Genomic DNA, 15,496 nt, shown 5'->3' with positions numbered 1-15,496 from the left:
CATAGGAATCTGATCTCTAGACTTTTATTAAGACGTTTGATTATCACATTGGAAGAAATAGATGAATTCACATTCCTTAGATACATCGATCAGCGTAACTATTCACTGAGGTCTTTTGATTGGTTTTTTTAAGGTGTTTCCATATTACAGAAAGTCACTGGTACCGAGCATTCTTAGTACTTGTGATTCTTGGATATAAACTTCTTGTCATGTGGGAACCACTTCAAGCTAACATCAAACCTGGATGGTAAGTTCTTTCTGTAGTGTTATTCAAGTGGGCCGTGGTAGCTTAACTATTAACCCTTTCGATACTGGTATGTTTGGTCACTACTGTACTGAGCCTAAATTAGGCATTTTTGCATGTTATATATGGATGGCTATAGCAAAAAACCAACAGAGGAAACAGGACAGCAGTTGTAGAACACATCCCAAAGTTTATTTAGAGGACCAAAAAATCTTCCAAAATTATGCTAATTAGGTCACGTGACCTAATTATATCGTGCAACGATACAAAAAATATAATTTTTTTGGAGAATATTCAACAAACATCATTTCAAAACAAATCAAGATCCATGTATCTTCAATCAAACAGTATACTGGTGTCTGTTGTGAAAAAATAAAAAATATGAAAAAAATAATATGAAAAAATTAAAAATTTACAGGTATTTTAGTTTTTTAGGTCTATGCCTAAAGTACAGCCTTGAACTGCAGCCCGCCCTCTTACTGGGGGTGGAGCTGCCAGGGGAGCTGCATGGGCCGCTGCAATAGTTTATAAGTGGTTCATCATCACTTGTACTAAATGATCTATCAGGGCTAGGGCTCTGGGGTTTCAGAATGATCACTTGTGGCAGAATGAGTCCCAGAATTATTGTCCTCATCCAAGTCACTTGCCGACCCATAATTTGACTCGGAATCGTCATACTCCCCATCGGATTCGGCCCCATCATCGACATCGCTATCTACAGCACCCGCCCCATCACCTCCTAGATCATAGTTATTATCATCGCTGTCAGCATCATTTATGAATGAAGTTATAACCTGCTCTGTCGTATAACGACGTCGTTTTTCTGCTGTCTTGGCTGCGAACTGCAGTAAAATGGTCAGTAATTGATAAATAGATTTTTTTGCGGCAAAATCGCTTGAATCGCCCTCTAGCATCTTCTGACATAGTTTCAGCAAGTCACGGCAGGTGTCAGCCATGTACAGCACGATGATAATTGTCCTTCTAAAAACACCCGCGCTGCAGGTAGCGAAGGCCGAAGTGGTATCTACCCGCACTGCGGGTGGTCCGTATCAAAAGGGTTAAAGAGATTTTTTAGCTCTCGAGCAACGAGAGAGCTATTACGAGCGTGTGGGCATCATGTCGTGTATGTTTACTGTGGACCAAAGTACACCATTTTTACAGTCATTGAATTAACGAAAGATCCGATTAATGGGGTTAAATACGTTGCGAAAATAGATCTGGCAACTTTGTATTCAAGATTATTTCACATTATTATTGGGATGAATGGTGATAGAAGTTGATCACAATAATATTAAGAAGATTTTTGAATGATATTTTATCAATAAATCGTTCAGATAGATTTATTTACAAGGTGAATTAGTATGCCGATGATTACATCACTTGGTGTGAATGGGCACCTTGTACCAAGTGTCGGTACTGAAGCGGTCTTAAATTCCTTGTTGGTTTACCTTTCTCAGCGATATGAAGTTGGCATTCAGCTAAATCACAGTACGTTTTTTTATGTTAGTATTTGTTTCATTTGTTCTCGGCATAAACGACGTCTAATTGATGCGATTGAAGACATGGCGAACATCCGTCGATGACTTGGTCAACATTGTTAAAATTCTACGAAAAACTGTTTTTGGCGGGAAAATTCTTAGCTCTTGCATTTGAAATTGCAATGACCTCGATTGGGGGGCGTCGTCTCTATGAGCGAATGTGATTGGCTCTTTTTGGGATACACGGGGAATTCCAGTGCTACTAAAATAAATATGGGAAAGCCAAAATGGTGAACGTTTAATAGGACTAGGTGCCGTATACGTGCAAATTTAAGTGCTCATTGCTGGTGAGAATGCAATTATTTCACATATCCGCAATATTGGTATTGTTTCATTTTAATACCCGGTGATTGTTTTGATTGACATTGAAGTGTAAGCGAACATTCACTTACACAAGGCCTCCACGTGGGCGCGGAGTGCTAATCATAGACTGCTGCACACGCACACACACGCTCGTACACTACTATATAGTGATACTGTAATAGAATTTGTAAAAAATTGTAATTTCTTGTAAAAAATTGTAATTTCTTGTGACCTCAAAATACTTAGCAGCAAACTATAGGTATAGGTCAAGGTCTGAATATTTTAGAAGTATAAAAATGTATTACTCACATACGCCGATTTTTAATTAAGGTACCGGTATGTTTCGTAGCTTCTGCAGCCATACATTGGAAAAGATTATTAAGACTATTTAGCCACCCTCTGATTTGTGATATCATATGAATTTTATTCAAATATTTTTAATTTTGTGAAAAATATTCTTTTTCCAAATATAAAATAGTTGTCCTGCTTCCTGTACCCTACGGAATTTTGGACGTGAACCGTAAACAAATGTATTTTTGGCCTTGATTTGACTACAAAATAATTATTTCATAAAGATAAAATGAAATAACAGAGCTTTGAATTCACAAATTAAAAAGATTTTTCATAAGCGATGCCCTTGCAAAACAGGCTCCAGTTTTCAAGGTAAACCACACTTTGCCCATGGGCATTAGTGAAACTGAATTTCTAACAGATTATCAAAACTTGGTTGCTAAAATTTCCAAGGAAAAATGTGAAATTATCCTTGGCATGGCCCTAAACCTGGATTTTATCAAAATTAATAATCATAAGAATACAGCAAAATTTTTAGATATAAATCTGGACAATAACCTATTCCCTACTATTTTCGCCCAACCAGGATAACTCATTCAAGTGCAACCCTTATTGACAACATATATGTGTCTCCATACTTAGGTTCCAAACACAAAAGTAATAATTTAACACTTGTCTGACCATTTGCCCTGCCTAGTGACAATCAACTGTAATACTAACACATTATCTATAGAATCAGAACGTTATTCTCATAATTTTTGTAGTAATAATGTGAAACTAATCAACGACTGGCTTTCATATATTGACTGTACTCCACTTAAGTGAATCTGAACTGCAATGACTCCTATAGATTTATAACATCCAATATCAACAATGTTATTAATACAGTATCCCCTGCCATTAAAGTAAAAAAGATAACCATATAAAAAGAACCATGGATGACCCATTCCATCTTAAAAGCATCAGTAAAGTTTGATAAATTACATAAAACAGTTTGAATTTAGATAAGAAGGATCAACGCTATAAAGACTATATATTCTATTCAAAAAGGCGCCAAAAGCAAACTTGTTATGCGAACAAAATTTCATCATTCTACAAAAACAGTAGGAAATTAAGGCAGTTCCTTAAACAATCTATTGGAAAAGTCAAAGATAAATCACACTTAAAAACTAGCTTTTTAATGGAAAACGAGAAAACAGATAATCCTAATATAATCAGTCAACAATTTAATAACTTTTTTTCTACCGTGGGTAACTCATTTGCCAATAAAATTCCTAAAGCTCAAAATGATTTTAGAGACTATTTATCGAACAAAATGAAAGTTCTATTTTTCTCTATCCAACTAATGATGAGTTCCTCTGGAGGAGAGGATAACCTAAGTAGTAAACTATTGAAACAAATCTCTACTACCATTATTCAACCTTATTCAATGTTGATTCCATTATACAAAAATGGTAACAAGCAACTGATCAATAACTACCGCCCTATATCTCTTCTACCAACCCTATCAAAAGTCCTTGAGAAACTAGTTGATACGCGATTATACAAATTTTTCACTGAACACAAAATTAGAAACCCCAGTCAATACGGTTTTCCACCTAATCATTCCACAACATGCCATAACTGATTTCATTGGGAATATTATCTATAATTTAGAAAACAATAACTACTCATTAGGCTTATTTTTAGATTTATCGAAAGCATTCTACTCACTCGATATAATAATAATAATAATAATAATAAACACGAATTTGTATAGCGCCTCTTTCCATGTACCTGTGTACAAAGTTCAGCTGCGCTGTCAAACCTGATTATTATTACCCAGCTTCTGTTACCATTCCATAGCAGTCTTACTCTCCCTGGGGAGATACAACATCGATCAGCAAATCACGATCAGGCGTCGTCAGCCGGTAGCAAGTGTGAATTAATGCCTTGCCTAAGGACACTACAGCATAGCCGGGGTTTGAACACTGGACATCTCGATTGAGGAGCCAATGCCTTAACCTTTAGGCCACGCCACTCCACGATATAGACAACCTTTTATTCAAATTAGCACATTATGGGGTTCGTGGACATGCATATAATTGGTTTAGTAGCTACCTTAAGGATCGCAAAATGTTTGTCAAATATATCATTGCCAACAGAGTTACCTTTGGTATACTGCAAGGATCAGTCCTTGGACCGCTTCTTTTTCTAATTTATGTAAATGACCTTGTTTAAAATTTAAAATTTACAAAAACCGTTTCATTTGCAGATGATACAAACTTATTAGTCAAATTAAGATACACTATTTCAAAACACAAAATCAGATATAAAGATCATCATTGATTGGTTTCATTCGAACAAGCTCACACTTAATATTGACACAACAAAACGTCTTTTATTCTTACCAAAAAATCTAAAATCAAGGAAAACATTAAATATAAACCTTGGTCTTGAGAATATTAATAAAACAACGGTATTTAAATTCCTTGGATGTATTAATAGATGATGAACTAAGTTGGGAGCCCACATTAAACAGCTGATCAATACACTTAATAAGAATCTGTATCTCATAAGAAGTCATAAGAATTTATTACCTCGCTGGACCAAAAAACCACTTTATAATAGCTATATTCATAGTCAGCTAAGGTATGCCCTTCTTGTTTCGGGACCACTATTATCCGCAGGTACCCATCATTTGGCCATCATTAGCTCAGGTACCCATCATTTGGCAAAACATAAGAAATTATCTACGTTAAGCTTCTAGTATTAACTCTCTGATTGCCCAATTCAAAAATCAAACATTTCAGAGATATTAAAACTTAATTTCATCATTGTAACTATAATAGGCTAATAATATTAACAATTATCACTTTTATCATTATAGCATTATATAATACAGTATTTAGGGTTTTCTGTTACTTCACAGAAAACCCTATTGAGATTCCTATTGTTTCTCATTATTATTATTTTATGTCACACTATTTTCACTAAAAGAACATAGGCTTTATTACCTTGCCACTGTTGCCGATACAATCCGTATGATATCCTTCAGCTCACTTCGATCTACAAATACTCCATTCGTATTATCATGAATCAAAGCACTGTCGGGCCGTTAACATCGAAAATTAGGTCCCATTCAATGAAGCAACATGTTTTTCTGAGTCGTCATCCCGAAAATCCACCGGAGGCTGCTCGTCACTTCGATTATCAATTCAGGTGTAAATAAACAAATTTATTGCCGCAAGACGTCACATTCAGCCGCGGTCTTCAAACAGTAAATTTTAACAATTACCCATTTTCTTTATCAGTACACTTTACCGATCGACAGGATATAATTTGCTACTCTAAATAGTAACAGCACTGTCGAGCTGTAAAGATCGATGAATCAACTTGTGTCTTTACGTTGTTGATCCGTGGATCCGCTGCGAGTTTTCCTCACCATGAGAATCAAAGCAAGTACAAATAAATTTATTACTGCCAGTGATTTGGCCGTGGGCTTCAAACAGTTAGTTTCTTTATCGGATATATACTACGATAAATCATTAGAGTACCGAGCTGTATAGGCCTAAACTAAACATGCCGAACTGATGCAGCGGAGAAATGCTGTTGTGGTGACGAGGTATCAATAAATGGATTTATTACTATACCAGTTATTCGGCCGCGGGTTTCAACCATTTATCAATGTTCTAATTTTCCTACAGTACATACCGATCTTTGCCAAATCCACGGGATATTTACTATATGCCTGTATATAACACATTCTTATCCGTAAGCTGGACTCAAGCTTGATATTCGGAGTGAGCGTCTCAGATGCCGCGGTGGATAGGAGATCGTTACTAGGTCGCTTGGAGTGTTTATTGAATTGAACGCGACCTCTAGGCCTAATGAGCTTTACTGTCTCTAACAAACACAGTATAATTCTATGTCTACAGAATTGTTTTTATTCGAACAAGATTTTCTTCGGAACATCGGAAGTCTCGTTTTAACACTAATTGAAGAATTAAAAATTAATTTCTTGACCACTAAATCAATAAATAAGTCATAATTGATGATAAAAAATACTTTTAGTCATATCTCAAAAACCTCTTCATGACCCCTTTAAGTATATTGCTGATCTGTTCATGTAACCAAGGCGTCAATGAAAACACGCGACAAAACTTCCGCGTTCGCTACGTGTTCGCTGATTGGCCCATTTACTGGGAAATTCCACAGAAGCCTAATGTGGTTTGTTACAAGCGCTGTGATAGGCCCGACCCGATTCTGGCATGGCTTTAGCTTAGTGGGTTCGAATCCCTTGACGGGTGAAGATGATGGATCCTATCAATATCTATTGAAACAAATAAGTTTCCCGGTTGGGCAGCCGCGGATATCTACCGGAAGTGTTCCGGTTCGATATTTCGAGGTTTCTTTGAATTTTGGAGTGATATTGAAATCCGGTAAATACCAGCGGTAGATTGTGAAAACCCATTGCATGATATTTGTATTACTTAATCAACGAAAAGCGTCGGGGCCGCGCCAGGAGTTTTCGTGATTCAAGTAGCGCAATAGCCTACTTCTTCGTGTTCGTCCACCTCAATTTTCACTCCGCCGATCTCTGACACGGCTCTGTCCCCGTCGGCGCTGTGATTGCACTTTCGTACCACCAACATTTTTTATTTCTATATCAGGGAGGTCTGGAGAATAAAAAAGTCAAAATTTGGATATCACATAGGCCTGATTTCATCGAATAAGTCGACCATGGTCGTTACGTTTCCGTACTTATTACCACCTAAAACCGTCTGAACAATTTTGTCACAACCAACATTTCGTTTACAGAAATCAGGTGTTCACGTGAATCCGCGGTATCGTCTACTGTTTTACTTCCGGGTTTTATTTTAAGATTTAAAATTGTATTTCAAGATCGATTTCTATGAAATCTTAAGTTGATTTGGTGTTTGGGAGGAATTTTTATTTGCTCTACAGAAAATTCATCCTTGACAATTGCACAAGGTTCGCGAAAAAAAGGTTTTACCAAATCGGGTGTATGACCTTGATATGCTAATTAGCCATGTGCCCGAATTGCAAATTCAATCAAATTTTATTCTGCCAAAAAATGTTAAATACAATTCGCTTTCCGAGAGTAAATGGTATGCTGCATGGAACAAAGTTGTTTTGAGATGGGTCTTGAAGCTATTGAGGTCGAGAGATAACCATCTAGATAGTTCGGGAGAGTTCCAAAGTTTTGAAGACACTTCAAGGTAATGTCTTGATATTTGTTTTATACGTGTATCTACCCTAGACACATCTTCAGGCCAAAATCTGGCCCTGTCAGATTCAAGATGGCCGACTGGCAGCCATTGTTGTTCGCCAAAATCAGCACTTTTTACACATTTTTGAAGTTTTCGAGGGAAATTTTGAAGACACTTTTATCAATAACCTTGATCATTCGAATATATTTGTATCCCCCGAGGGCCCATCGGCATGAGAAAAATTGAGTCGATCGGACTCAAGATGGCCGTACTGTGACCTTTTTTGTTCCCAAAAATGTCAATTTTGGCCTGAATTCTGAGTACTGTAGCTTTCTAATGGTGCGCCATGTTTCATTGCAATTTGTAATGGGTATTCTTTGGAAAGGGATCTTTTATATCCGAGAGGGTATTTTTGACCAGGCAATTATGACGCACTTGGCAGCCATCTTGGGGTCATCAGTACTCATTCGTAGGTGGAAAAAAAGTTTTTCCACATCATAATTGATACTTAAGCATATTTTGCTACTATAATCAATTGGAAAGTTGTAGCTCATGACATGTTCTATGATCGAGGTGAGTTTCAAACTCATTGGTTTTTTTTATGGCCACCAGGGGGCGTTGAACAATACAATAACTTAGTATTTCTATATTACATTCGTTCCTGCTGTCTGTGTTAACACATGATTTTACTATGTAAATGATATTGAGCAGGGAATGTATATTGATAAATATAACCCACAGATTACATCATTTATAAAAAGCAAATCTGACAGGCTGGCCATTGTGCCCCTTGGGGCTCTTGTCTCTATTTTTCATTTGTTTTGCCTATAAATCTAGAATACCAATCTTTAATGTTGATGCTGATTAAATATACACTCATGTAAATTTAGGAAAGTTCATTTTAACAATTTTGTTTCTTGTTATATTTTGTTGAATTGCTGAACTGAATTACTTTGTAATAAAAAGCATATTCTGTTCAGATCTGAGCCTTAGTTCTTCCCTTTGATTAGCACTTCCACTAGTTTCCAGTAAAACCTAGTTTCACTGCGTCCTAGTGGTAAAAAGAAATATTGGCAAAATACAAGCAAAATTTGGTGCAAAACGGATGTAGTCAAAATGAGAGATGAGGTTTTATTTTCTACTAGAGAAATGACTTGAGAATGACATGATAAAATGATGTGCTGAAAATACTGTGCCCTCTCCTTTTGTACTGACTGGGAACAGTCATAATGAAGACAACATGGTTAAATAATTTCAGTGCAAAACCAATACCATTAATGGTATTTTTTTGACTAGATGAGCTGTCTGGCGACTTGGAAACCATTTATTTTTACATTAATATTTTTCTAATGCGTAATAACACATAATATCACCCAAAAATCTTGGATTCTCTAGACTTGACAGGTGATCCTACAAAAAACCTGCTACACAAGAATATGAAATGAAGTACACGTACACTATACATGATTGTCCAAAGCGTGCAATAAGCAAGAAAAATAGGTATGAAATACACATACATGTGAGATTTCCGCGTTTCTGCGTTTCTCCTCTTAATCATAGGAAAAATGTCAGTTTTGCAATTCGTCCAAATCCGATGAGAAAACATGTGGGGGGGGGGGGGGGTGGTTGATGGAATATCTATGAACCTATATCCCCTCACAGATAATGAAGGCGAACAACGTGCTTCACCCTTAAATTCCGCGGTCCAAGCTGTGTCTATTCGAAACAGCTCATGGTTGTCAGCCAATGATATCGATCGTCTCATGAATGAGAGCGCTTGAAGAATAAGCGTGCCAAGCATGCCTTCTGGCTTCGATTGGTAAATTAAGATAACAATACGCTAGTAGTTAAATGCGAGGTGACATTCTCATTCGCCGTGCCGGCACAGGTGACAGACTTGAATCCGAAAAATCACTCGCGAATGGCTGGAAGTAGGCCTGGCTGCAGGCTGTATTTGGTGGAGAGTTTCTTGTTAAAAACATAAGAAAAATTCAAGCTCTGGGAAAGCGTATTGCACGGCTTGTGATGCTGTATTAAAGTATGATACCAGGGGAAAACCTGCACTGACCGACTACGTCGCGTCGAATAAACATTGGAAAAACGTCAAAGATATTTCGTCTAATTACGTTCTCCCAGGTTTGTAAATCTTTTTGCTATTATTTTTTCTGTAATATAAGCTTATAGGAGGCCTAAAGGTCTGGGCCTAATAATTATTTTTTGCTGCACCATGTGAAGGTGAGTGGATTTTTTTCTTTTTTGCAGCAACATGGCTCCACATTTAATTGATATTGATGGCGACAGTTGTCTTCATGCTCATAATGCACGGTTCCATAACTTTGCTGAAAATGCTGAAACGCTGAAACACTGAAATAAAAAAGCTGAAATTTCAGGGAATTTCCGAAAAACGCCGAAATTTCAGGGAATTCCCGAAAAACGCTGAAATCGTGCTAGGTACCGACAATACACGTTTTGAAATATTTTCCGGGCCGGTGTCCGCTGCCGAGTCCTGAACCGTGGTTTAGTCTCTACCTTCGGTTACAGAGATATGCCTTAAGGTCGTCGTCATGTTCGACTTTTGATCGATTGCGGATGATGGATTGTTAGATGTGTTTTTGATCAATTATTTACGTTTTTTGCTCATGTTAGTTTAATTGTCTTAGTTCCAGACAAGGCCTACAGGTTTAAACACTCATACACATTTATTCCGCTGAATATTTCGCGTTTTGCAGGCCGTTCGCATTGACATAATGCATGAAAGCTTCAACCGGCAAAAGATTAAAGAGATTAAAAATTAAAAAGATTAATGTTAAATCCGGTATAAGATTATTCTAGATTAACATGTTTGTAGTTCGTTTCCATCAAAATCTGGATGTTTCTTCTTGGAGAGAATATGAAAGCTTAAAGGAATCACAAACCACTGCAACTCATCACTAATTACTTTCTTATTCAAATATTTCAGATACTTCATGGCGACCCTCAGATTCCATTTAATGAGGATGATTGTTTATTTACTACAATCTGCAGAAGACTCATTGAGGAAACCATCGACATTCCTTTGTGTACCAAAATACCGTACAGATGTCAAGAAAATGGTGCCTTTGTTGTTTCTTAAGCTAACATTGATTTCGCTGATCTTCCCTGCGATGGCAACAGAGTTTATGTTAACAGAGGTAATTACACGCAGTATATTTCAACGTCTCCTGATTCATCAGAGTATATTTTATGCAGCAAAGATGATGTTTGGCAGTTTAAATTGAATACAAAGTATTTTTGTTTGAAAAGCGATCCAGATTTTTCTGATTAAAACAATCACCTGAAAGAATGGACACAGATATCAACGTGCGTTTATTATTTATACTTTCAAATGCTCCCCACATAGCTTTAACAGGGCTGCCAACCAGTACGATATCGTCGTATTTTCGTATGATTGGTGCGTTGAACGTACAACGATACGCTGAACAACAAATCAATACGACCGGGAGCTAGTAACTGTACAATGATACGCTGTACGGCAAACTAATACGACCCGGTCGTTTAATGCATACGATAATACGATGAATTGTGTTTTAGTACGATAATATTTCAAGATATGTTGTTAAAGTAAATAAATATTACGTATTTTCTATCGTTTCTTAGACTTTTGATTTCACGCCGCAGTATTGCGACGGTTGTGTTCGCTACTTAGGACGTCTGTCGATTGACGGTATCAAAGATGGCGGCTTCCTGTTCGCGGCGTGTGCCGGCTCGTTCTTTGTAATTTTAACAATAAAAGTGAACAATATGTCCGATCAAATGACGGAGAGGAGCGTGCCGATCATGCGGCGGCAGCTGATGCTGGTAACGAAGGATCTTCGGCAAAAAAAACGAAACGTAGTGGAACCGGACCGGAGATACGTAAACAAATGTTCTTAAATGTCTATACGCAGAAATTCCCTTGCATCACAAGGTCAAAATCGTCTCGGTATTTTGCTTATTGTAACATTTGCGGGATTGATGTATCAGTATCCCATGGTGGGAGTAGTGACCTTGTAAAGCACTTTGGTACTACTGGCCACAAAGATAAAGCTAAGTTTAGGAAAATTTCCCACTTCTTGCGTCCTAGCCAGAAAGAAGATGATGATTTGTCAGTGATTCGTACAGACGTATTGTTCACATACTTCTTAGTTGAACATAATATTGCTCTCATGGCTTCCGATCATGCTGGTGACCTATTCCGCCGAATGTTTAAGGGGCATCCTTGCGCCGAGAAGTATGCATGTGCCTGTTCTAATTTTGCTTCTTTTATTTTTTAAAATGTTGTCGTGAATTACAGAAATAAAGATTTCAATATTGATTTTCCGGTTTATGTTTTCTTGATTTTTGGAAACCAAAAATAGGATGTGATCTGAGAAAATAGGATGAAACATGGATATGAGTAGGATGAGAGAAAACTATGAGTTGGCGGCTCAGCTTTAATAGACTTGGGTTCACTAAAATCTTTCCATGCGACTTTCCTGAAAACCAGATCCTGAGATTTTGCGAACTTTATTTCGAAAAAACAATTTTTTCAAAAAATATTGGGTTCTCAAACTTCTAGACGGTCTAATACGCTTCCCTACACTAAAATATGATGATTCAGCTTGTTTCTGATGATCTAGCTATTCTGGGGTCGTTAGGGGCCCCCAAAATGTCAAAAAAAAAATTTGACCTACTTTCGGGTCATTCAGGTACCCCTACCCCTAACTGCAGCTGCATATTCTCTCTATATATCTCCATTATATCCACTGCGTCATGTATAGACCCCGTATACCAGCCGCTGTGTCTATTTATAAAGCTTTCAATTTTGCTCTACTTTGTTTACACAACGACCTCAATTCACCGATAATGACTTTCGTGACCTAGATAGATTTTATTCATACACCCGCCAGCGAACTCGAACAAAAACAAGTCCCTGTGGTTGCCAGGACTACCAGGCATACATACAAGCCGTATAAGCTTTATACATTGCCATTTAGACAGTAAGGGGATATATAGGTCATCCAACTGTGACGTGGCACCACACCGCGCAAAGACTAGCGTTCTGGAGACTGTGCCATCCGGTCACAGTTAGCATGGAAAGACTCTTTATTTTATTTACGGTTTATCAATGGAAAATTGAATAAATAATATTTTTCTTCATTTCTTAACATTTCATTAGTCTGTGCATCATGTTATAAATTGTTGTTATTGTTTTATGTGCATATACCGGTACGATCTAACAATGAAGTTATCACTTCATTTGAATAAATTCTTAATTACAGTAATATTAATTCTCAATATTTTTTCTCATGTTTGGTGATTTCTTGCAACTTGTCATTGCCAAGTCTCATACAAGTAGTAGCTGAATGAAAGTACAGTTAGGCTTAACCTGATAACCAAAATTAAGTGCTAGCATGGAACGTATGATTATTTTGATTCTATTTTCGGTGTCATTGAAATTCGTTAATAAAGGTTCAACTGTCATAGTATACTGTACTTAGCATTGCTACGATTGGGTGCCGTATTTCTACAAGGAGGAAGGAGTCTTGAAGTGTCTTTCGTTCCCGGTTAGGGTACAGGGCAAAACCTGGTTTACTTTCTCTTTCAACTTGCTGGAGACTACTTCTGCAATGTATTGCATGCTATGATTTGTCTGGCTTATAAGAGTCCAACCACATTTTCCCATACACAGGCTTGGCTTTAGTGTAGATGAAGGCTAGGCACATGCACATTGTGGATTGACTGGAACTCTAAACTCACAAAATTAGATGAGTCAACAAGAAAGATCCAATAATTGGACGTTTGTCTAACTATATTATTTAACCGCTTAGAATAATACATAACACATTCTGCAAGAGTACACAAAGGAAATCAGTTCTTACATTATATCAGAATCAATAGTTCGCTTAACTCGGGCTTGAATTCTGGTTCCATTGCTTCATATTCTAATGAAATCCCCTAGCATACCTTAGAATATCGCTTCGCTTAAGACTAAAAATTTGGTACCAGGAAAATGGGGAAGTAAAGTGGGTGTACTGTACATCCGCAATTGACTTATTTCTCTCTGGTTGAATCAAGTTATTAAATGAATAAGCCAATGATACATGTTTTATATGACATGATAACTGGCTTAGGGACTTTCTCTCCTGTTTTGTTAAACCAGAGATTCTCTGTAAAGCAGCATCAGGTCAGAAACTGGTTCGTCTGCATGACTCCCTAGGTCATGAAGCCAAAATGCGTGACAGAGATGTTTATTGGCAGTAAAGCTGAGGGACTGTTAGACGGACTTTCGAAAGACGACTCCCTCCGTGTTAAGTTTTTTGAACATGATTTCTACAGCGTATGTTGAATGCCTCTTGAGAATATGGCCCTCTTGTATTTTTCTAGTGTAGACTCTGCTTGTCGTGGCTGTACAAATGCGCTTAAATACATACTTCAAATCCCGAAGAAAGTATTGACAACTATTCTTCGGCCAGAAGAAATTGAATGTTATGAAAAAGAGGTGAGAAAATTCCACTCTTATCCGGCTGTTTCTAAGATACCGTATGATCCAAAATGCGATAGCGTGGACACATGGTGGTGCAATGTGTATGAGACAGGGGCATATCCGAATCTAAGGCCTTTTTTTTAATTCAGGGTTCCCGCGATCAGTGAAAGTCAGGGAAAATCAGGGAATTGAAAACATGACTGGAAAATCATGGAAAATCAGGGAATTTCAGTTTGGGTCAGGGAATTTCAATTTTTATTTCTTAACATCATGGAAAATCATGGAATTCAGGCTTCCATGCAATTATTGTAATTTTTTGTATCAATAAAATTTTTATTTCTGAATCGTTCACATGTCGTATTTCGTTCTTCTCTCCATATTCTTCAAAAACCCATATTGGTTCAGCAGTTTACAACGAGTGACATGATTGGTTATATGATCGATGATGATATCATCTAGAGCCAATCGTGAATCAGCTTACATACTGTTTGTTTACATCATTATGGCGGACGTGTGCCGGAATGCGTCGCGATAATTTTCTTCGAATTGTGCATTGTGTGAGTGATGAACAATGTCTGGACAAACATATTTCAACGAATTATGGCTTGACGAGTATTCATGGATTGTAAGGGGGGCAGACAATAAGCATGCCAGATGCAGTGTGTGCAAGAAGGAGATTAAGGTAGCGATTCATCGGCTCCGTAGACTAACGAGTTGTTGCATAATAATTTGCCAATTTCCCACCTAATTTCAGCCCGTGTATTTTGCAGAATCAATTGCCCTTATCTCAATCCAGAGCTGCCAACCCATACGGTTTCACCGTATTTTCATACGTGGCCTATTGTGTACGGTGTTACGGTCGCTCTATATTTAGTAGGGTCTTGAATAGAATTCTGAAAGTTGATAAAATAATTGACTCAATAGTCAATAGTGGGCCCACAATTAGTAGTGGAACACTATCAGATATTCATTTTATCTTTGAAAGAGGAAACAATACTGACGGAATCTTATTCCAGTCAGTATTGTTTCGTCTTTCAACACCTGTGTTGGCGCGCGTTCAATGCTTTTGTAATACTATAGTCTCACACACAGACACACTTCCCTGCTGTAGTAGCAGTGATCGATAGAGAACATATATGGCTATTAATACATGCGCTGTATTGTAACACTACTGAGACGCACGCAGAGAGCTCTGGCGTGCGTCTTATAATTTAATTCAAGGATAATAAAAGCTTTAAATTACGAGTATAATAAGACCGTTATGAATCATTAACTGTAATAAGGGGCTATGAATTAATAAAGCAATTAGATTTAGAATAAAAACCGCTATTTATTGAAGAGTTTAGTTCAGCATCGTCAGTTGATATTTTTTATTTCGGTAACGAACAACATTTTCATTAAAAAAAAAAAATGCCATCGATCA

General features: G+C 37.3%; 1 protein-coding gene across 13 annotated transcripts in view; it reads left to right on the top strand.

Moving 5' to 3' along the window:
- LOC141915498 (uncharacterized) overlaps window positions 1–15,496 on the top strand; it is a 473,311-nt gene that overhangs the window by 25,456 nt on the left and 432,359 nt on the right. For 12 of the 13 annotated variants that reach the window (XR_012620964.1, XR_012620965.1, XM_074807054.1 and 9 more), the window contains exon 4: window positions 134–247. Coding sequence is in view for 11 of the 13 variants with exons in the window: in XM_074807054.1 (XP_074663155.1) it covers window positions 134–247 (114 nt within the window). In the remaining 2 variants the exon portion in view is untranslated. Of the gene's footprint in view, window positions 1–133; window positions 248–10,548; window positions 10,760–15,496 lie in introns of all 13 variants that reach the window. The other variant, XM_074807058.1, reaches the window with a different exon arrangement.

Source organism: Tubulanus polymorphus, chromosome 1 (genome assembly GCF_964204645.1).
Source record: "Tubulanus polymorphus chromosome 1, tnTubPoly1.2, whole genome shotgun sequence".
Lineage (NCBI taxonomy): Eukaryota > Metazoa > Nemertea > Palaeonemertea > Tubulaniformes > Tubulanidae > Tubulanus > Tubulanus polymorphus.
Note: the sequence above shows the minus strand (reverse complement) of the source record. Positions and strands in the feature narration are given on the sequence as shown.